We start from the raw sequence: 23,975 nt of genomic DNA on the forward strand, positions 1-23,975 counted from the left end.
ATCACTTCGCCCCGTAGGGGGTTCACAGGCGAACCTGAGGAGAGAGAGAGGAAGAGGAACGTTGATTGTCGTCCTCACCACCTCACCCCGCAAGGGATCACAGACGTACCTCAGGCTTGAGAGAGATAGAGAAAGAGAGACTCACAACCGCTTTCGTGATGCGTGAGATAAGTACAATATGGCCGAGAGAGATAGAGAAAGAGAGACTCACAACCTCTTTCGTGATGCGTGAGATAAGTACAATATGGCCGAGAGAGATAGAGAAAGAGAGACTCACAACCTCTTTCTCGATGCGTGAGATAAGTACTATACGGCCGAGAGAGTTTCTATCTCGATATCCAACCAAACACCTCCTGATCAGGATTCGTATCACCATAAACGAAAAAAGAGTAATCTATAACGCAAAGTATAACCATTAACGTGAAGGTTTCTTAAAACTGATATCTAGTGGTACAGATAATGCGCAGTTCACTCGGATGTTTTTCTCGAACTCACTCGTCTCGAAAAGAAGTTCTCAAGCTTCTAGATTGGACTCTCCCTCTTTTTCTCTGACGTGCGTACGCTTCTTCTTGCATACGCGACGCCTAGGTGGAAGAGCTTAAACTGCGATCTCCAATAATTCCGGCGTCGGTATCTCGAGTGGTTTCTCTTGACGTAACAATACGATATATTTGCAGTTACCACAATTACAAAAATAACTCAAGTTTTTAATTCACTACATACATTCTTATTTTAAGTCTAAGTACTTACCATACATCTTAAGTCTTAACCTTATACTTATACTTATATCGCAAACAGCTTTGCTAACTTTGTATTGCCACACTTCAACGTTTCTAGTGTACTATGACATGGATTATCTGTATATCTCGTAAAAATATGTGCCGACTCATATCTAGGACATACATAGCGAACGTCTTAAATGTCACAATATTATAATAATAACAAGGACCTCTCCGCCACTCTCGTTCGTATACGTGCTGATACTTTCATGCATTATGGCCATGAAATACTTCACGAAACGGCAAGGATCTATTAGAAATATTGCTTTCTCATGCGTCATATTATACTTTACATTATAAATAGCACTTCTTTTGAATAAGAATCGAGATACCGTTATCGTTTTTTAAGAAAGAATAATTATGAGCTACCTCTGTCGGGCGACGTACATATGTCTAGCAACTCAACACTTTTAACGATAATAATAATTTTATTGAGTACAACGTGAATAATATAAGGGCAAGCGAAAGATTCGATAGGCTCCATTCAACTAAAATAAGTCAATATCTCGTTGCCAGTAATCACTGTATTATCAGACCTCGCTTGATAAAATTGTTTGAAACCTCATGTTAACACATTCTTATCATTGTGCAACCTCTGCAGTTATTTAATATATTGAGCGAGTTGTACACACGCGCAATGATTGGATATTAAATTGTATGAAAAAAAATTGTCTGATTTTAAATGGAATTTGTTTTACTTTGTTTTAATTTTTCGTAAGTTGAGCCATATTTTATTACTTAACGGTATCGTGAAAGGAGCTGCCCGATCTATAACCATCGGTATTATAGTTTTCTCACATGGTGTCACTTCGTATTGGCTCAGAATCATGGTGAGCGCCAGTTTCGTCTGCAGAAGCCCCAAACGGATGCCTGTGGGATGTATAATAGTGCTGTGAGATTTTTTATAATGCTCTAACTAACGACGACATCCAAAAAAAAAAGAAAAATAGGATATTTCGAACTTGATAGAAATTTTCTGTATCGACGTGATTCTCTCTTTTAATTTGTTGCCGTTATTCCGAATTATTATAATCATAAAATTATATATTTTTCTTTGTTTGCTAGTTTATTTCGTAATGAACTCAAAATACTCTATAGGTATTTGATTATGTTATATTAAGAAACATTTTCTACTATAGTTTCCCAATCAATAATTTACTTATGATGAAATTCCTTTTGTTTACGTTTCATTATTATAATTCTAACAATCCTCTTGAAACTCTTGAATATTTCCTTAATAACTGTAATATCGAAATAAAGATGATGTCTCACCTATACACTTGCGAGGACCTTCTCCAAATGGCAAGTACACGCATTGCGGTATTCTGTGAATATTCTCTTCGTTGAATCGCTCCGGATCGTACTTTTCGGGATCGGAGAAATATTCCGGATCATAGTGCAAGCCGAATAACGAGATATAAACTGGCGTGCCCTTCTCAATAATTAAATCGGAGTTGGCCACTTTGTATGACTGCACTGTTTCACGATCTAGGATCTGCAATGTTGGATATTTTCTCAAGGTTTCGGATATCGTCATGTGAAGATACGGTAGTGACAGAATCTGAAAACGAGAACAAACTGTATGAGACACTAAATCTTGAAATATACTGGAGAATGATTTACTGGAAATATTAATTCTTTGTATCAGTATGAAAAGCACTAGAGTTTAATTTACCATTAAAATTAATCGGCGTCAGCCGACAATAGTGTACAATATTGATATGCAATAGCTATATATACCATTTCATATGTAAACTTTCCATTGTTCTCGTTAAATGCGTCGAGAATTTCTTTCCTGAGTTTGTCTTGAATCTCTGGATGCATCGCGAGTTCGTATAATGTGAAAGACATCGTCGATGCACTGGTGTCGAAACCCGCGGCAAAGAAAATAGCCGCCTGCGCCACTAGATCGTCCCCTTCAAGCTCTGAAATTTACGCACAACCGGTTTTCATATTTCTGAATGCTTGAAAATTTTCAACAGTTAGTATAACAGATTTTAAGTTTTGAACTTATCACTCATACATGTTCATTTTAATTGTCATGAATTGTATTAATTTTTTACTTCGTTGACCGTTATTTGTATAAAATTTTCTTCCAGATTTTATATAACATCTATATATTCTTTCATAATATTTCTAGCATACTGTTTATATGTATACGGTATTTTTCTTGTGTCTCATTTAATAAATCTAATACATCTTATAAAGTAAAACAAATAAAACTGAAATATTAACAAGAGCTTATTCGAATTTATTACAATTGATTTTCTGTTATTTAAATATTTATAATTTTTAATAAAAATAGCTATGAAAATTAAACATAATTAACGAGTTTTCTTTCATGATAATAAAGTCATATTGTTATTATTGATTATATTCTGCTTACTAAAATCTCCTAAGTCTTCATTAGCGTTGAATTTTATAAAATCGATCAGGGAATCGATGAGATCATTTCGCTTCTGGCCTGATTCCATGCGCTGATTGATTGCATTCCAGAAAACATTGCGCAAGAAGATAGAGCTCTTCTTACCGAAAAATCTTATATCGAATAAACGAGATATTTCCGGATAGAAGAAGACAATGAACAGTTCAAAGCTGCGGAGGATATTAAAATTAACAATGTCCCTCCCATTTTTACGGAATTCGCATTCTGGATTGTTCACCGAACCAATTCTGAGCCCATAAACGGTGCTGCCGATCATATCCGTAGTTAAATTTCCGAACATATCCTTCACATTTATCGGCTTTTCCTTATCTAAATACGGTAAATATTTTATTCTAAAATAGTTTGTTAAGCACTAATCACTATCTTATTTTGAATAACACATTGCTGTTGCTATAAAAACTATATACAAATACTATCTATAAAAAATTTCAATGAATTTATGTCAACTTATATTTTCATCATTATTTTTTCTCATACTTCAAGTCTCGGTGTTCATAATCAATTAGCTATTTCTTTATATGTTGAAGTATCCGATATAATATTTACCATCTAATTTCAATGAGTCAAGATATCTGTTTAGATCGACAGTGCATTCCATCAACAAATCAAACATTCTTTTGAGCTTGCCGGACGTGAATATTGGTGTTAACTTAGCTCTTACAATTTTCCATGTTGGATTTTTCATGAGTAGAAGGTTGGAGTAACCCAGGCGATCCTTTGGATTAGAACTAACGTATCGATTGCAGAAATAATTAAAGTCCTTTATTAATATATCTTTTATTATTTTTTTATCACGTATCAACAAGCAAGGCTTGTCGAATATATAAAAACCTATATAAGGTTGGTTCTTCCCTTTGTTGTATATGTCCCACATAATAAAACCAGGCGATTGTTTTAATAACACAGAATCTATAATGTTGCCAAAAAATGGCAACGGTTTTATCTCGAAAACATCTCGGCTCTTCCAATAGTTGAATTTACGAGTCATGAAAAGATATGCGGCTGCCACGATTGTTATTGTTAGAGTCATTATGACATCCAGAATGTAATAACTTGTGATAATCGTCATCTTAGTGATTATCTAAAAGATTGTTTCTTTTTATATTCATTTATATTTAAAGATGCAAGATATAAGCAACTTGATAATATAAAGCATAACATGAAAAAAATTATTATGACACAAATATGAATCAATGTTTGTCAGCGTTCGATTCGCTTTCGATTCAGTTCGCTCATAAAGAGATGTATCAAAAAATAAATACATACTTCGATGTTCGTCCGCTATTCGTCCGCTATTCAGCGTATGTGCACTTTTACACGATGTTTAACGAATGACTCGCGATACCTGATTAACGTTAAATACTGCGTGTATTTGTATTTATATCTCCATTAAATATTCGATTTAACTCTCCTCCCGCTCCCTAACGCGAATAAATTATCATAATGCTATTTCCCCTTCTTGTTGCTACGCAATTACGTCGCAGTTTATTTAGTATCTCGGCATGATGATTATTAAGATTTTGATTACGAGTTGTTAGTGGCAGAGAGAGAGAGAGAGAGAGAGAGAGAGAGAGAGAGAGAGAGAGAGAGAGAGAGAGAGAGAGAGAGAGCGAGCGGGAGAAGGAGAGAGAGGGAAAGAAAGATACGCATTATAAACATATCGGTTTTTATTATTTTAATATATATATATATATATGCATTTAATTAATCATTTATTAGACATTTATTTTCATTTGACATTAAATTACGTCTCTTTCTCACAAACATCTTATTTTGCAACGATATTTTAATGAATATTGTTTATATCTTAATTGATTGCGATTGCGTTTGATTTAACAAGAAGAGTTCGCATTCCGTTAAGATTTACATTGTATGTCAATTAATGTTATGCACGGATTAATTCTCAGTTTGTTAAATTATGTTCTCCGTGTAATCGTGAAGTGAGATTTCAATTTTGAGATATTCTGGTAACGTCGCGCGGATGTATTCTAGTACATGCAGATATTTCTTATCTTCCATTTGATGTTCAACTTATCTAATTTGATGCACTTAGACTTGAATTATGAATTAGACACTAATATATTGTTGCGCCCTTGCGCAAGAAAAATAACACGGAATTAACAAAACGAAAGAAGCTTTATTTTAATACGTCCGTCCGTCGTGACAAGACCAGGGCGACTCTCTCCTCATCTCTTCTTGTTTCCTTTATTTATTAAACAACCTCCTTGACAATAACAGCTGTCAAACAATTTCTACGCGATTCCTTTGCAGTCCACTCCCAGGAGCTTGGGGATAACATGTCCCCCAAAGACACGGGCGCAGCAATATGTAAACGTCGCATATACTACAATTGTTTGTAAATATCTTTTTGACCCAATGAATTGTGAAAAAAAAATTATTACATGATTATACGATGCGAAATGTAAAACATTTTTATCAGAGAACTGATAAATTAATAAAAACTTAATAAAATTAGTAAAATGGAAATTAATTTTCGGCGTGCTACACTACAAAAATCCTAATATCACATCCAAATAATATATTCCGTATAGTTAGGAAAGTAAGTTGCTTTATATATGCTCGTTTACATGCTCGGGATTACATGATTAAGATAAAAGAACTGTATGTTAACTTCATTAGCTCTATCAGATAATATATCTAAATATAATAATTATAAGAATAATAGTAATTTTATTGAATATAATATATAGGAATGAACACATCACAGAATGTGGTTTCAGATGTCTCGTATTAATATTTTACCTACCGCGCCAGTAGATGGGTTTCCTTTTGAGTTATCGGTTGAATATATGTTAATACACCTTGTAAAATTAATAACTACTCAACTCTAACGACGATATATTTATAGTTACTTTAATATTTTTAGAAATATTTTATTTCGGATTAGTCGTATATATTTTAGAGTTGCAAAATAGATATTCTGTTGACTTTTAATTATATGTTTAGCTTTCGTACGTTGAGATATATTTTACCGCCCATTGCTGTTGTTGTGGGACTTTTTGGATCAAGTACCATCGGTATTAAAGTCTTCTCACATGGTATCAGCTCGTATCGGTGCAATGTTTTAATGATCGCCAATTTCGATTGCAGAAGTCCTAAACGCATGCCTACGCATAAATATTTTGTGATTAAATCACCTACGTGCAGTATTATAGAATTTATATCCAATAAATTCTGTTACCGTAATCTATATTGGTGTATAATTTATGTACATATAAATATATTCTACATTTTGCCAGATAACTCCGAAGAAACTCGTCAAATATAAAATGTGGGATCGTGTTCTTAAGAAATCCTTTTTTAATGACGATATACAGAACAGATAAGACACAAAGATACGTTATAGATATAAATAAAAATATAGATTTGTTCTCACCAATACATGCGCGAGGACCAGCTCCGAATGGCAAGTATGTGCAAGACGGTATGTTGCACCTGTTCTTCTCGTTGAATCGTTCTGGATCGAACTTCTCAGGATCAGAAAAGTATTCTGGATCATGGTGCAATCCGAGTATCGGCAAAAAAATCGGCGTATCTTTCTCGATAACTAGATCAGAGTTTGGTATTTTGTAAGGTACTATTGTCTCGCGATCTATGATCGAAAGTACTGGGTACTTTCTCATTGATTCAGAAAGCACCATGTCAAGGTAAGGCAGCGATAGAACCTGATAAATAAGTGTTTGGAATTATTTATCAGCAAACAGCAACAATAATTTTACATTAACGTTATAATTTCTCATTTAATAATGTAACATACAGCATATGCTTCATGTGTATCGCACTTACATCGTCGAATGAAGAATTACAACATATTGATGTAATCTTACTGTTATTTGGCGTTTTTTATACCGATTTATGTCGAAGACATAAAGTTAATTCTTGAAATTGCAACAGCAATTTATAGTGGATTTGATTCGTGATATTAAAGCCATTTCGTAGCACTTGCTACCAAAATCGAAAAAACAGAACAATAATATATATGGTTATATTCATATGTACCATGTTGTGCGTGATCTTTCCATTGGTTTCGTAAAGTGCATCGAGAATTTCTCTTCTCAATTTATCTTGAATCTCGGGATGTATCGCGAGCTCGTATAACGTGAAAGATATTGTCGATGAGCTGGTCTCGAAACCGCCGAGGAAGAATATAGCAGCTTGCGCCACTAGATCGTCTCCTTCAAATTCTAAAATTTACGCATGCGAATTATTTTATTCATTTTTTCTCTGATAGTCTTCCGTATTTTGCATAATTGATTTTAGCTTTAGCAATTATTAGACTAATATATTTACATAATTTAAGATTAATAGACGATCTTTGATCGGTTAAAGTTGACTGTTAAATAGTTATGCATACAAGAATTGTACACAATCAGAATCTTTTTTAATGTTATCATACAGCTATTATCATTGATCGTATTTTGCTCACTGAAATCTCCCAAATCCTCATTGGTGCATTCTTCCTTAAAATCGATAAGAATGTCGATGAGGTCTCCTCGCTTTTGGCCGGACTCCATGCGATGATTGATTATATCCCAGAAAACCTTGCGCAAGAAAACAGTACATTTATCGCCAAACGCCGTTACACCGGCGGCATTGGCTAATTCCGGATAAAAGCATGCTATGAGCAACTGCACGCCGCGGACGATGCTGTTAACATCGAAGATCATTCTTCCGTTTTTACGAAACTCACAGTTCGGATTGTTCACTGAATCAATTTTAAGACCGAAAGCTATGGTGCCGATCATGTCCGTAGTTAAATTGGCGAATAAATCTTTCACATCCATCATCTTCCCGTTTCCTGTTGGAAAACACGCCGAATTATTTCTTCAAGTAATAGTAGTCATCTTATTCTAAATAACGTATATTGTTATTGTCGCAAGTAAATGAAAAGATCAATCGACTTGCATTTCTGTATCCGAAATATTCTATGGTGAAACACTTACCATCTAATTCCAACGAATCGAGATATGTATCTAGATTGACAGTGCATTCCAACAATAAATCGAACATTCTCTTTAGTTTGCCAGACGTAAAGACCGGCGTTAACTTGCTTCTCATAATTTTCCAAGTTGGATTTCTCATGAGAAACAGTGTCGAACATCCGAGACGATCATTAGAACTGGTCTTTATCAACCGATCACAAAAATGATTGAAGTCCTTTATTAATATATTTTTTATCATTTCACGATCGCGCACCAGTAGGCAAGGTTTGTCGAATATGTATAGACCTACATATGGTTGTCCTTTCGCATTGTTATAAATATCTCTGAAGAGATAGCCAGGTGCTTGTTTTAGGAGCACGCAGTTCGCGAAGTTGCCCAAAAACGGTAACGGTTTTATCTCGTAAACGCCTCGTTTTTTCCAATAGTTAAATTTGCGGGTCATAAAAAAATATGCGACTATCACGCTTGTTACTGTTAAAATCGTGATGCTATCCAAAGCCCAATAATTCGTTATTATTGCCATTTTAGCGATTATCTGTAAAATATTTCCTTTTATGCATACATTTGAATATGCAGTCTGATAACATAAAGTATGATTAAAAAAGATTGGTGGCCAGGACATAATTGAATAACAGTCTTAATTAATTATAATGTCGGATCATAACAAAAATAGTATATTTGTTTAAAAAAGTCGGTAAATATGATTTATACATATATTGGACGTATTTGCTTTTTCTTCAATGAAACATTTTTGAATGTTCTTAATATGAGATCCAAAAATACCACGTTACAATTTTTTAATTTCAACAGTTTTTTTACGCAAGTCTTTCTTATACACGCTATATATTGGGAGCTTGCTTTGAAATTTCCAGAAGAACGTTTATTATAAGAAAATCATGTTTCCACTGTTCCTCCTTACGTAGCATTTAGCATTAGCATTTAAACGCACGATATGCAATAACATGTATATGAAGAATGCTAATAACAGCAGAAAATATCGTAACAGGTTTGAAATTCTGCTGATTAAGATTATTATATTACTCATACCAGAGGCATATAAAGACTTAGTCTTATATAAGACTTGAATCAATAAAAAGAAGGTAGACAGAAAACAGAATAAAAAACAGAGTTGTATTATAGTAATTAATGCGTGAGTCTAGGTCCGAAGTCTTACAATACTAATGATAAGTACATACGTAAGTATGTGCGAATGTAAATAAGAACAAATAAAAGTCATCTTCTTCCACAAGATCGGCTACTTTTCTCTTGTCCGGAGTTATGAAGATCAAGATCCCAATTCTTAAGATGCGATCCTATCGAAAGTATCCAAGTCAGTACATCAGTGCCACTAAGGCCATGACATTCAGATTGCGCGCGTAAATCAACATCTCGTAAATGATATGTTAACCCTTTGCACTCCGCGTGTTTTCTTATCACTGCCTATTCCGGCAGCACTTTTGTAGTGGAGCGTCTGGGAAAGAGAAATTTTACTTTGAACGGAAAAAATTACAAGTGCTTGCAATTTCAAAAAGCAACTGGAGGTATTGATGTTAATACTAGAATGTCTCCACAGCGGAGCCACCGGAGTTACGAAACAAATGATGGATGTCTCTACAGCGAAACCAACGGAGCGCTAAGGGTTAATATCCAATAAGTGGGTGGAAAGTAAATAAATAGAGACAATAATATGATGCAAGTCTGCAATGTCTGCAAATAATGAGTCGATCGCTTTGACTTCTCCCTTTGAATAATCACTTTTTTGAATTTGACAGCGACGTTTGTAATTCGATTTTCTCTACTCCAGCGATTTGTAAGATCTTGATGGAAGAACAGTGTGGATTCATTGTCCATTTTAGAGTCGTCTGTCTTGTCGGAACATTTTCTTTAATGAATATTTTCAGAAGTTGAAATTAAATTACAGGCACTATTATAAAATTTGAAGAAAGTAACTGAAATAAATATCTCAAATTGATAGTATCACATATATATATCAGTTCACATTTGTCGGATTCCGATGCGGAAAATTGATACATCAAACCGATAGATTTATCAAACATATATGTGTGTACCGCAAATGCGTTGCAGTTAGAAAATAAAATGAACAAGTCGATGTAGAATTCCGTTTGTCGTATTAAACTTTAATCCTTTGTTCAAATATTAAGTGCACTATTACGCAAATTATTATATTGCTGAATGTTCTGGTAGATGGCTGAACAAGTTGATGTGACAGTTAAACTCGCGACAACTCGTGACAAGTAAATTTCACGACTTAAATTCTTACAACACTAGCGGTGTTAACGTGATGAACGTGATTTAAATAGTCTGTTTTCGTAATGTGTTGCGTAAGGATGTTATGATGATGCATAATTTGCATTTCATAATATCTAATTAATCTTGAATCTATACTCCTATCATACAGGATGTCCCATTTTAAAACCTCCACGCGAATATCTCTGAATGATCAAATTTTCAGAAAAAATATTCCAGATAAAAGTTCAGATAAAAGTTGTTAGGTTAGGTTCAGAGGGGGCCATCTGATGACGACCTTGACCTTGACCTTGGAGGTCATTTTGAAGATTATTTGAAGGTCAATTTCGTTTTTTTAATGGAAATCGCAATTTTTTTACTGCAGATTTGTATTCTACATAAAAAATTAAGAAAGTTTTATTCTTGATGTTTTTTTGATATTCCGCCTCCATAAGGCTGAAAATGCTGTTTAAACATCGCTAAAATGCTTTTTTCGAGGAATATTTTCGACCTCTTACAATTAGTGTTAAAGCGAGATCGGGGGTAGATCCGGCCGATTAAAGCAAATTTGAAATTACCTCTAGAGTCACTTGGGCCCCATAACATGGGTACACATCTGAACGTGAAATTTTCCAAACACTAAGAGGTCGAAAATAGTCCTTGGAAAAAAGCATTTTAGCGATGTTTAAACAGCATTTTCAGCCTGATGGAGGCGGAATATCAAAGAGAACGTAAAGAATAAAACTTTCTTAATTTTTTATGTACGTAGAATACAAATCTGCAGTAAAAATAGTGATTTCTATTTAAAAAACCAATTTGACCTTCAAATAACTTTCAAAATTACCTCCAAGGTCAAGGTCAAGGTCGTCATCAGATGACCCCCTCTGAACCTAAAAACTTTTATCTGAACTTTTATCTGAAATATTTCTTCTGAAAATTTGATCATTCAGAGATATTCGCGTGGAGGTTTTAAAATAAAACACCCTGTATATTCTACACTTTAACCTTATTCATTTTATAAGTGTAAGAATTCAAGATTACAAACGTAGCAAAAACATATAATGATTGAATAACTGATAAGCGCGTGACTAAATAGTTAATAATATGATATTAGCATTCATAATAGCGCAAATAGTATTTTTCTTCGATCTAAGAGCGATATTATCTAACTATTGCGCGATTTTCGAACGTTGAGATAGATTTTGTAATTTATTGGCTCTATTATGAGAGCTCTAAAATACTGTTAATATTACAATTTTCTTGCGTTGTATTGGGAGTACAAATTAGTTCGGTCCGTTTTTTGTGTTAAAAAATGTATTTATTTCAAAACAAAATGAATGAACATATCAATTAAAGTTTTTTCCATCGCTGGCTACCACTTTCTCCCATTTCTCAGGCAATTTTCGAATTCCATCTCGAAAAAATGACTCGTCTTCTGAGGCGATTCAAGGTTTGGAGCCAATTTTCGATTTCTGCGAAAGAAGTGAACCGATGACCCGCCAAAGCGTGCTGCATCCTTCGGAACAACCAGTAATCAGAAGGAGCAATGTTCGGAGAATACGGCGGGTGCGGTAAAACATCCCATTTGAGCGTTTCCAAATATTTTTTTACGACTTTTGCGACATGAGGTCGAGCGTTGTCATGAAGAAGAATAACTTTATCATGTCTTTGCTCGTATTCCGGCCGTTTTTCTCGCAATGCACGGCTGAAACGAATTAATTGTAGCCGATACCGATCGCCCGTAATGGGATCTCCAGGTTTCAGCAGCTCATAGTAAACAACACCCTTTTGGTCCCACCAGATACAGAGCGTGATCTTCGTACCATGTATGTTCGGCTTTGGTGTTGATGTTGAGGTCGATGGCAACAATCGACCGGGCTTGGCGTAGTATTTTTTCTTCTTGGGGTTGTCGTAGAATATCCACTTCTCATCTCCAGTTACAATCCGATGCAAAAAGCCTTTTTTTTGTTGCCTTTGAATCAGCTGCTCGCAAGTGAAAAATCGCCTTTCAACGTCTCTCAGTTTCAGTTCATAAGGCACCCAATTTCCTTGTTTTTGAATAAATCCCATGTCTCTCAATCGTACGGAAACGGCTTGTTGAATCACTCCCAATGATTCTGCAAGTTCCTCTTGCGTTTGACTCTGATCTTCTTCGAGTAATGCCTCTAATTCTTTGTCCTCGAATTTTTTTGGCTGTCCAAAGCGAGGCTTGTCTTCGACGCTGAAATCTCCATCCTTGAAACGTCGAAACCATTCCCTACATGATTTATCAGTTGGAGCAGCGTCACCATAAACTTCAACAAGTATTCGATGGGCTTCAGCTGCACTTTTCTTCCAATTAAAGCAGAAAATTAAAACCTCCCACAAATGCTGCTTGGTTAACACAAAATTCGAAATTTTCAACACTGTAAAAAGCAAGGTTTTTGTATGAAACTCAAAGCGATATAAACTGAATATTATTGGCAGATGTCTAACCTCTCTGAAACCGCCAAAACTATGAACCATTCATAACAGCCGGAGCCATCTTTTGAAAACGGACCGAACTAATTTGTACACCCAATATTATTTCGTATCAATACAACGTTCTTATAATTCCTGGTTTCGCTCGCGGAAGTCGCGAGCGAAAATAAAATGTAAATTTTATGCTCGCAAGGTTTACATATTTCATTCATGAAGGTAAAGGTATTTCATTAATAATCGATGTGTGTCTATTGATTTTCAATAAAAATACTTCCGCTAATTTTGACCAGTCGAAGTAGATTTTGCTGCAAGATCTGTAGTACGCAAATATGTTGTATGCTGTACTAATTGCTTTGTACTTTGTGTATTTGCGGCAAAGAAATCAATGGTTTATGTAAGTCTTGACGATGACGATATCTAAACAATTTGCATCGATATTACAAGCGAGAACAGTCGCTTTTAATACTGTAAATTTAATAACTGATTTATTTGAAGAGGTTTTACTGATTGCAATGTCATACTTGCAAATGAACCATCAGCTACCGGTATGGAATTTCAGTGAAGAATACATTGACTGCACTATATAGAAGAAGAACTCTATTTTTCTATAAGTTCAAAAATTGCTACTTGGATACACAATACAAATCATTGATATGTTATATTACACATCGTCTTCATTTTAGCTAATAAGACGCTAGTAAAGAATTTTTATTTTTAAGAGGTAACTTTCGTCTTAAGAGATAACTATAGTCTAAGACGTATAATTCCATCAGTTAACGGTGATACACACTATTCTTTTTATAAATAATATTAATACTTATTATATAAAACATATTGGTGAATCTTGTGAATTTTTGTATTTTTATGCTAACTATATTTTATGTAACTATATTTTCTGTTATGTCTTGGATTTACTATACTTTGACATATTATTCAAATCATTTTTGCGTAATTTTTATTGATAGTAGACATTGAAATGCACCAGAATATCATTATGTTATTGAATGTTATTGTATAAATTCTCTGATTTAATTATTAGATGTACAACTTTGCTCCCGCCGTTTTTTTTCTGAAATTCGAGGCTTTATTGTAAAAAACTGGTTATACATTTATGATTCAAAGTATTGTCCATCGCTGGCCACTACTTTCTGGCCCATCTTTCGGGCAGCGTACGAATCCCGCGTTGAAAAAACTGGTCATCTTTTGAAGCGATCCACGAATCGATCCAATTTCTTACTTCTTCATAAGACCGGAAGTGCTGGTCAACCAGGCCGTGTGTCATTGATCGAAACAAGTGATAGTCAGAGGGAGCAACATCTGGAGAATACGGCGGGTGGGGTAGGACTTCCCATTTCAACGTTTCCAAGTATGTCTTGACCACTTTCGCAACATGGGGTCGAGCATTGTTATGTTGCAAAATCACTTTATCGTGTCTCTCGTTGTATTGCGGCCGTTTGTCTTTCAATGCTCGGCTCAAACGCATTAATTGCGTTCGATAACGATCGCCTGTGATCGTTTCAGTCGGTTTTAACAGCTCATAATACATTACGCCGAGCTGGTCCCACCAAATACAGAGCATGACCTTGGAGCCGTGAATATTCGATTTGGCCGTCGACGTGGAAGCATGGCCGGGATATGCCCATGAGCATTACGATAACCCCAAGCACATTTTCTGTGCTTGGGGTTATCGTAATGAACTTATTTTTCGTCCCCAGTCACAATGCGATGCAGGAATCCCTTCCGTCTTTCCGCCTTTCAAGCAACTGTTCACAAGCAAACAAACGCCTTTCAACATCTCTCGATTTCAACTCGTACGGCACCCAATTTCCTTGCTTCTGAATCATTCCCATGTCTTTGAGGCGTTTTGAAATTGCTTGTTGAGTCACTCCCAATGATCGTGCCAATTCTTCTTGACTTTGACACGAGTCTTCATTAAATAATGCCTCTAATTCTGCATCTTCGAAAACCTTCCCTCTTCCACCGCTATGCCGGTCTTCGACGTGAAAATTACCGTTCTTGAAGCGTTGAAACCACTCACGACACGTTCTTTCACTAATAGCGGCCTCACTATACGTATTTGAGAGCATACGATGAGTCTCAGCCGCAGATTTCTTCATATTGAAGCAGAAAATTAAAATCTCCCGCAAATGACGAGAATTTGGCTCGTAAACTGACATTTTCAATCGAGAATAACTTTATGCTGCAGACACAAATCGACTAATGTTTCTGTGGGGTTATGTTGACAGATGCCCAAGTTTATTGCATGACGTCTATGATCTATTTATTTCGACCACTACTCACTGCTAAAGCCATCTATAGGAAAACGACGGAAGCAAAGTTGTATACACCTACGAGTACTCGTAATATCAATGAGGAAAATTTACATTTATACATATTCGATTCTTTTGTGGTCATAACACATATGAGGATGAAATAAATTTTCATACGTAATTTATCTGTAAAAATGTTTATTTTCTTTGTCACCGCTAATCTTTTTATGATAGGTACTATGTAGGTATACTATACACATTCCGACGGTTATATTTTAATATTTGCACATACAAAGTTACAAGATATATATTAGGTGCGCAACGCGGGAACACGGGAAAAACAGCGGGAACATTAAGTTCCCGCTGTTTTTCAAGAGATGGCTCCAGTAGTAAGTGCTGGTCGATTGTGACATAACCAAAACGTCATGAACCAAGCTTAGACGTATGGTAAACAAACCGCTTTGACACATTAGTGATTTTGTTTTTGCGTCATATACTTTTGTTGTGTGGAAATGTCTTATTTTGTGCCAAATAATCGTCATTTGCGGGAAGTGTTGCTTTTCTTCTTTCATTCGAAGAAAACGGCGGCTGAAGCGCATCGAGAATTCCAAAAAGTTTACGGAGATGCTGCTCTAAGTGAAACAACGTGCCGTGATTGATCGCCGTCGCTTCAAAGACGTCGCTTCAAAGGTGATTTCGATGTTAACGACCGTTCGCGTGAAGGAAGGCCAAAAACCTTCAAAGACGTTGAATTGGAGGCATTGCTCGATGAGGATCCGTGCCAAACGCAAAAAGAGCATGTTTCAGCATTAGGAGTTACCCGCCAAGCCATTTCCAAGCGATTGCATGCGTTGGGAATGATTCAAAAACAAGGAACTTGGGTTCCTTATGATTTGAAGCCAAGAGACGTTGAGCGTCGTTTTTTCGCCTGTGAACAACTGCTCCAGCGGCAAAAAAGGAAGGGTTTTCTTCATCGCATCGTTACGGGTGATGAAAAATGGATTCATTACAGCAACCCAAAGAGAACAAAATCATGGGGACTGCCCGGTCATGCTTCTACGTCGTCGGCTCGGCCGAATATTCACGCTGCGAAGGTTTTGCTGTGTATTTGGTGGGACCAGGGTGGTGTTATTTATTATGAGCTGTTGAAACCGAACAAAACCATCATTGGGGAATGGTATCGAACTCAATTGATGCGATTGAGCCGAGCACTGCGCGAAAAGCGGCCACAATACGAGCAGAGGCACGAAAAAGTGATTCTACGGCATGACAACGCTCGGCCTCACGCTGTCAAACCCGTTAAAACCTACTTAGAAACGCTCAAATGGGAAGTCCTACTCCACCCGCCACATTCCCCAGATATTGCGTTGTCCGATTATTACTTGTTCCGTTCGATGGCACATGGTCTGGCTAATCAGCAGTTCCGCTCATATGAATTCATCTCAAAATGGCTTGATTCGTGGATAGCCTCAAAAGACGAACACTTCTACCGTGACGGTATTCGAGCTCTGCCAGAAAGATGGGAAAAAGTTGTCGCTAGCGATGGGCAATATTTTGAACGATTCATTTGTAACAATTTTTTCACAATAAAGTTGCATTTTCATCAAAAAAACAGCGAGAACTTAGTTGCGCACCTAATATGAATTGGAAGGTTCGTTCATATTGCAAAGTATGAAGAACAAATGAGAGATATTCTGTTGTTTCTTTATGCTAAGTTAATAATTTAGTAATTTAATAATTAATAGAGAGAGAGAGAGAGAGAGAGAGAGAGAGAGAGAGAGAGAGAGAGAGAGAGAGAGAGACAGAAAGAAATAACAAAAGTCAACTTGAAATTAACTTGTAAAATAATGGACTTTTAAATAATTTTGAAGGATATTCAGATGTAACGTTGATATTTGACAATTAAATAATCAAAGTGGATACGAACCTTTCGGACTATCTTCAGCAATAAATACCAATTTCCTGGAGGCAAGGCAGATGTAAACACACTTGAAGTTCTAACAAACTAGAACATTTGACATAGTATGTGACATGAAGGAACGATTGAGATCTCAGTTCATCTTCACTTTAATTATTTTATTTTATTTATTAATTATTAAATTAGCGTGACAACGACAGCAGTGTATCGGTTCTGATCTATCACGTTATATCTTTGATAAAGCGCAAGCAATCCGTTTCCTTGCAATTTATGTTAACGATATCGGATGAATGCAACAGCACTCAAGGTTCACAAGATACTGCGCATGTATGCAGATAACACGCTTCTTTTTGCATCCTTCTATGACAAGGTGACTTTCAATTCTCGATAACTCCAAGGCATATCATTTTAAATAGTGACTGGTTAAATTACCATTCGTGAGAGCTCGCATTTCTCGGACTTATACGTTAAGTAAGTCTTCGTGCGCACACGAACCGATAGATATAGGGTGTCGTGATATTGCCAAGTAGATCTAATCTACAGGGTTCTCAAAAAGTCTTCGAACGATAAAATATCTCGAAAACAATCAGTTTTTGGAAAAAATGTTTCAGGCAAAAGTTGTAAGGTTTAAAATGATCTATTTACTGATCTTATCAGTTTGACCTTGGCTAGCGTCAACAAGGTCAGGGCAAAGTCACCTTGAACTTTTCAAATGGAACACCCTACTTTTTTTGGCATAATCTTATAACGTATTTCAAGAGCTTCCCAAAACACTACAACAAAGTATTTTTTTATTAAGGACATCCCGAGTTATGAAGCTTTAAAGTTACAGTACCGTCGTCATTAGCATTACCCAAGGCGTGGAGGTTGCACGATCGGATTTACACCTCTTGTGTGTGTGTGTGTGTGTATGTGTGCGTGTGTGTATGTATGCATGCGCGTGTGCGAGTGCGTGTGCGTGTGCGTGTGCGTGCGTGTGTGCGCGCGCGCGCGTGTGTGTGTGTGCGTGCGTGTGTGCGTGCGTGCGTGCGTATGTGATCTACACACACACACACACACATACAAGAGGTGTAAATTCGATCATGCAACCTCTACGCGGTACATCTTGGGTAATGCTAATGACGACGGTACTGTAACTTTGAAGCTTCATAACTCGGGATGTACTTAATAAAAAAATACTTTGTTGTAGTGTTTTGGAAAGCTCTTGAAATACGTTATAAGAATATGCCAAAAAAAGTAGGGTGTTTCATTTGAAAAGTTCAAGGTGACTTTGCCCTGACCTTGTTGACGCTAGCCAAGGTCAAACTGATAAGATCAGTAAATAGATCATTTTAAACCTTACAACTTTTGCCTGAAACATTTTTTCCAAAAACTGATTGTTTTCGAGATGTTTTATCGTTCGAAGACTTTTTGAGAACCCTGCACGTATTCGACAATCGTATTCGAAGGAGAAGAAAAGTTTTATGCCGTGAGGCATAGAAATGTACGGAAAATTACCGACTAATAAATTCTCTTACCGAGAGGAATTAACTGTAAAGTTATTTTGTTCTTAAAATAATATAACTCAGTATAATTAATCTTAAATTCTTAATTAACCACTGGTGACCAACATCTGCTTTTCCAGTGTGGACGGCCATAGATAATTCCCAAATGAATCACGAGATGGATCATATATACCGAGAGCCCAAATTTATTTTCATATTATAGTTACATTACAGTTATTTAGATGTAATATATAGTTCAATTTAATTATATTATTATTGTTGCACACTATATTTCACCATGACGTATATTGTACGTTATCGATAGCGAGTGCGAGTGAGTCTCTCGTGGGACTGAAAATTGCAATCGTCCGAGAGAAAATCAGGCCTCGAGATCTTATCGCGAGAGATTTGCGATAACAGCAATTGCGAGAATTCCGGGACACCTTATATAAGGCATACTCAGCATAGCCGCGGGAGGACAAACTCGGATACGCATATTAGGGTAGACGTACTAGCAGGTATTTGTAATTTCTGTTATCCGAGCGGTTCCGTACTCATCATACAGCACGATACAGCACGTTACGTGCCGTGCTGTATCGTGCCGTACGGCAGAGAAAAGTTAGACACGCATCTCGTTAATATCGAGGCAGAAGGTGAATTAATGACGTGGGAAGTGATGCTGATTGCAACATAGTAAACGATAATCAATACGCCAGTAGGCGATACACGATGATTGACGGAAAGTGCCACCATCGGCGAGCAGTACTGTATTTTACGGATTTACGAGTTGATTGATAATAAGTTACGGCGCGCGCAAGAATCCGGCGGTATTAGGCGGCACAGGAAAGTCGTGTCTACTTAAGTGTTTAACATTCACCTTGATATTAAAGTATCTCTACGTGGCTATTCAGGTAGAACCGTAGAAACCTCGATGAAGCGTAACCGGGGGATTCGGCAAACCGAGCAAGGATGAACGGTTCGCGTTTTCTCGCTGTACTTCTAACGCTTAAATATGATTACTCCGTTCACGCACCATCCTGAAATATTTGGATTCCAAGGTGCAATCCGTGTTTATATATTTATCTGTCTTTCTTCATTACCACTATAACTTTTCATTATTTTGTAAACAAGCTTCTTGCGTCTTTGTTTTTTTATAAGCTAAAAGAATTGCGCTTGGGAATTATTTTTCGATTGATTTTACCGTATTTATTTAACTTCTTTTTCATTTTTTACAGGATTCTATAAAATTCTACACAGTTAAGAACATTTCGTACTTTTGTTAAAATTATTTGTGTGTAGAAAGTTTTGTGTTAAATTTTTGTACACAGTCGTGTGTTAATTTAACATATCGTTGTTGTGTTACCTAGACTTTCTTGTGTTAAATTAAGATTATCTATTTTCAAGTGTTAAAATGACATTTTTAAATATTAAAGTAACACAATTTATATGTAAATGCATGAATTCTTGCTATGACATATTTTATATGTTGAAGTCAACACCTAAAATGTGTTACTTTCCTCATTATAACAGTTATCTTGTGTTAAATGTATAAAATTACAAGTAAAACTTATACAAACGCAACATATATTGTGTTATTTTCAGAAATTTCAAATTCAAATTTTTTTTTAAAGGTATATATATGTACATAACACATTTTTACAAATAAAGTTTAAAGATAATACATAAGATTTTACAAGTAAGACTTATATAAAAGTTGCCTTTTTAAACAAAAAGGTAAAAGAAGGCGCCAAGTACAAGCGCAACACGTATTGTGTTATTTTTAGAAGTATCAAACTCAAATTAATTTTTTACTGTATATATATGTACATAAGTTTTTACAAGTAAAACTTATAACTATAATAAAACTCTGCAACACTTTTCTACTGTACGAAAGAAGTGATATATTAGAACAGTAGCGCCAACTGAGAAACCTAACATATATATATGATTATTGTATAACTTAATATTTTTAGAAATCTCAAATTCAAATTATTTTCTTTTTTTTAAGATATATATTATGTACATAACATAAGTTTTTATAATATATATACATAAACTTTAAAATACACGTGTTAAAATGTTTATACTTGGAGACAACGTACACAAAAAATACTAGGACATTTTTTTCGTATTTTTTAAGGCTGATCGACTAAAAAAACGTCGGTCGGTTCAGCCATTGCTGAGATATGAATATCTCACCTCGTTTCAACTCGCATTTTCGCGTATAATATAATAACATAATAATAATATAATATAATAATAATAATAATAGGCACGGTGTGCCTCTTGATAATGTTAACATTTCTGGTATGTGAAGATTGGATTTTTAACACATAGATTATGTCAATCTAACTTTTCATATTCTAATTCATTCTAATTTTCATTTCATTAAATCATAGATCATTACTTTTCCCAAATGTTGAAGTAACATTCATTGTATGTCAATTTAACACAAACTGTGATTCTTGACGGCATTCAAATGTTAAATTTTTGTGTTAATTTTTATTATTATGCTTGTTATTTTTGAACATATTTGCTGTATGTTAAATTAACGCATAAATGAGAGTGGATGATTTGAGACACATGAAATATGTTAAATTTAACACATCATTTCTTACAGTATACGATTTCGCAGATTCGATATTTTTTGATGATAGCGCAAGTTTCAATTAGCGTTGGGCATTAGTCAATTGAGACTTTCGTTGACTAAAATAATCAAACTTAATATCGAGTCAATTGTAATTACACTTCTGACAATGAATTACTTGTTATTTTGAATTGACTATTAATTTGCTGATCAGTCCACTTAGATCTTAATCCACTTGGCCAATATTGATTTCGACTTATCTTATTAATTTTCGTCAAGTTCAATCTTGCCAAGATTACTTGACGATTTCGACAAGCTGTTGCTGATTTCGTTAAGCCATCATCTTCGCTGGCCGAGGAAAACAAATACTGCGACTCGGTAACTTACGAACAACCGATTTTTTCCTGAATAAATATCAATTTCCTGACACTCGGCATTATCTCGGCAGGAATGCAACAAGTTTCGCGCCTTTTTACCGTCCGCCACTTATCCACGCAAGCAAGGACCCGAAGGTCTCATGGTTGTCCGATGTAATTCCCCGTTCTCGTCAAATGTAATCGCCCATCGTCTCGTGACTTCGCGCGGGTATACATCACGTTAGACTCAATGTGTGGACCGCGGGCTTCGTTGACGGAAAAAGTCGCGCCGAGTCCCTTTTCTAATTTTATATAAATACCTCGGTCGCACGCGCGATGCGGCGCGAGTGTGTACAACCGAGGTATTCCGTCAACGATCTCTGGCGCGATTTGCGCGATTTTTCGCCGGCGATCCAAACCGAGCGATTTAAACCAGGGCCTTAAGGCCGCGCGACCAATGTCACCAAGAGTACAATCGTCGTATTATCTTCCAGCATCGATCGCAGCGATCGCGTATCATCAATAAGGCAGCCATCGACCCCGAAGGAGTTGAGGGGTCCTTAGGTGGGAGGACCGGTAAACTTGCCTTACCGATTTTCAATTGCGCTATGTAAATGTCAATCGGGTCGCGGTGCCAAGTGGTCGCGTGCAGAGCAATATGCGCTCCTTTGAGAAAATCGGAGAGGGGGGCAATTACAATTTGCCACCGTGAAGCCACTTTGTATCCGCGTGGAGTCACGTGAGGTCACGAAGAGACCTCGACTACTGTTTCCGCGCACGCGATCGCCTATCCCGTCGTCGCCGCCGCCGCCGCCGCCGCACGCAGGGCCCTAATTCTCCGCGCGAGGAATTTTCCCCGCCGCTCCTTCACGGGCGCGAATCTTCCCCGAACGTGCCGGCGGCGGATCGCGACCAACAAAGTAGCGTGTTAAGTATATGCTCTCGTCGGACCCCGACTCCGCGGAATCCCGACGCGCGTTTACGAACACTTCGTAACCTCTGGAGGGCAAAGGAGAGCCGATGGCAGGAGCGCGAGGTGGCGGGTAGAAGGAAAAGAGAGAGCGAGGAATATAATACCGACGCGCGCGCACGCGAACGATCATGCACATCCGACGGGCACCTTTTTTCCCTCCCTCCCGCTCTCCTGCCATCCGCGTGGTAATGAGGCCCATACATCGTATATACTTCCAAGGTGCATGCAGCAATCCCGCGAGGGAGAAGACGGAATTGTGGAGCGATGCATCGACGTCGGAAATGCGGAGAAAGACAGTTACGGACGGAAGCTGCGAAGTGGCGAGTGATTGAAAAAAAGATCGAAGGGGCCGAAGAGATTAGTAGTAGGGGGGGGGGGGAGGGAGGCGGCGGCCTAAGCAATTCGCTAACGATTGTTTCGCCATTGTTTCGCGATGATGAGCTTAAATCGATGATAACCTTAGTCGTTGCCCCTGGCCAGGATCAGTGCGATATACACGCGGTGTCGGTAAAATCACGCGCTGCATCTGCGGTGCGACTGGCCGACTGCGGGCTCAAATTTTGTCGGAAAATCCGACTCTGTCTTGCCATGACAATGTCGGTACACGACAGGTGTCGGTAAGGAAGTTACGAAATGTGCTATTGTCTCGCTATTGCGGCACCTTTCGCGGCCAAGCAAAAGTCGCTGGTTGACAGTACTCCGAATAGGTGGCGGGCGAGAGACGATTTAAGTCGCTGTTATGACGTGGTGACTGTGCTTCTCAAACCTCGACTGGTTATTCGAATGATTGCTATGCTCCTGTAAAGTAGGAGAGCGCCCACGCAACTCAATGTCTCGTGAATTTATATATACATCGGGAGACTATTTACGAAAGGTGACTTATGGTCCGGCAGTCTCGCGCTCCGTACGGGACCTCACACATTGAGTCGGCTGACAAATGGGTGACCGTGGAAACCGTTGAAATCACCGCGCGCATAATTAATGTGGAATCGAAGCGACGGCGATGTCGCGCGACGTGGTCGTCGTCGGGACGAAAGCCGAGCGTTTACGCATCGATCGATTTTCAATTCCACCGCGAGCGTTCGCAATCGCATTCGCGACCGGGCGCGCGATCATCTTTATTTCATTTCGTCGATTGCTCCCGCCCGCCGTTCTTCCCACCTTGCTCCCTCCTTGCACCTTCCCTCGACACCGCGCGCGCGGAGCCCGCAGGCGCGGATTATACGGTATCGCGTCGGTCCGTCTCATGAATTAGGCATCGGACAAGTTAATGAAAGTTTTCCCAGGCAATTTCGTGTAATAATAGAGCAGATCGCCGCGTCTCTCGGATAGAAAACGAACGCGCGCGCGCTTGCGTATGTGTGTTTGCGCGCGTTTGTGTAGGTGAAAACATAAAAATAATGTATGTCCGGAATAACGCGGTCCGATTACGATGAAAGGGATCATTGCGTGAAATCATTGCGACGAGAGGTCATTCGCTCGCGAGAGCAT

At 37.4% G+C, this 23,975-nt stretch overlaps 1 protein-coding gene across 1 annotated transcript; it reads right to left on the minus strand.

The window, feature by feature from the left end:
* Positions 1-643: 643 nt before the first annotated feature.
* LOC105189111 (uncharacterized) lies at positions 644-10,133 on the minus strand. The gene is made up of 13 exons (XM_011151001.3): positions 9,945-10,133; positions 9,386-9,502; positions 8,190-8,724; positions 7,673-8,044; positions 7,246-7,430; positions 6,623-6,911; positions 6,184-6,353; positions 4,492-4,506; positions 3,772-4,306; positions 3,166-3,534; positions 2,520-2,704; positions 2,052-2,340; positions 644-1,649 (listed from the first exon to the last, which is right to left on the minus strand). Exons 1-13 carry the CDS (start codon positions 10,038-10,040, stop codon positions 1,474-1,476), a joined length of 3,333 nt encoding a protein of 1,110 aa, XP_011149303.2. The 5' UTR covers positions 10,041-10,133; the 3' UTR covers positions 644-1,473.
* Positions 10,134-23,975: the final 13,842 nt, after the last annotated feature.

The sequence above is a fragment of the Harpegnathos saltator genome, unplaced genomic scaffold (assembly GCF_003227715.2).
Source record: "Harpegnathos saltator strain DR-91 unplaced genomic scaffold, Hsal_v8.6 scaffold791, whole genome shotgun sequence".
Classification (NCBI taxonomy): Eukaryota; Metazoa; Arthropoda; class Insecta; order Hymenoptera; family Formicidae; genus Harpegnathos; species Harpegnathos saltator.

What these genes read in the sequence shown, in the direction of transcription:
- LOC105189111 (XM_011151001.3), bottom strand. Translation starts at nt 10,040, where the DNA reads ATGGACAATGAATCCACACTGTTCTTCCATCAAGATCTTACAAATCGC. An exon ending in GAAAGATCACGCACAACATG is followed by an intron (nt 6,912 to 7,245) that starts GTACATATGAAT and finishes CTTATTTATCAG; the next exon opens with GTTCTATCGCTGCCTTACCT. An exon ending in GAAAGTTTACATATGAAATG is followed by an intron (nt 2,341 to 2,519) that starts GTATATATAGCT and finishes TCTCGTTTTCAG; the next exon opens with ATTCTGTCACTACCGTATCT.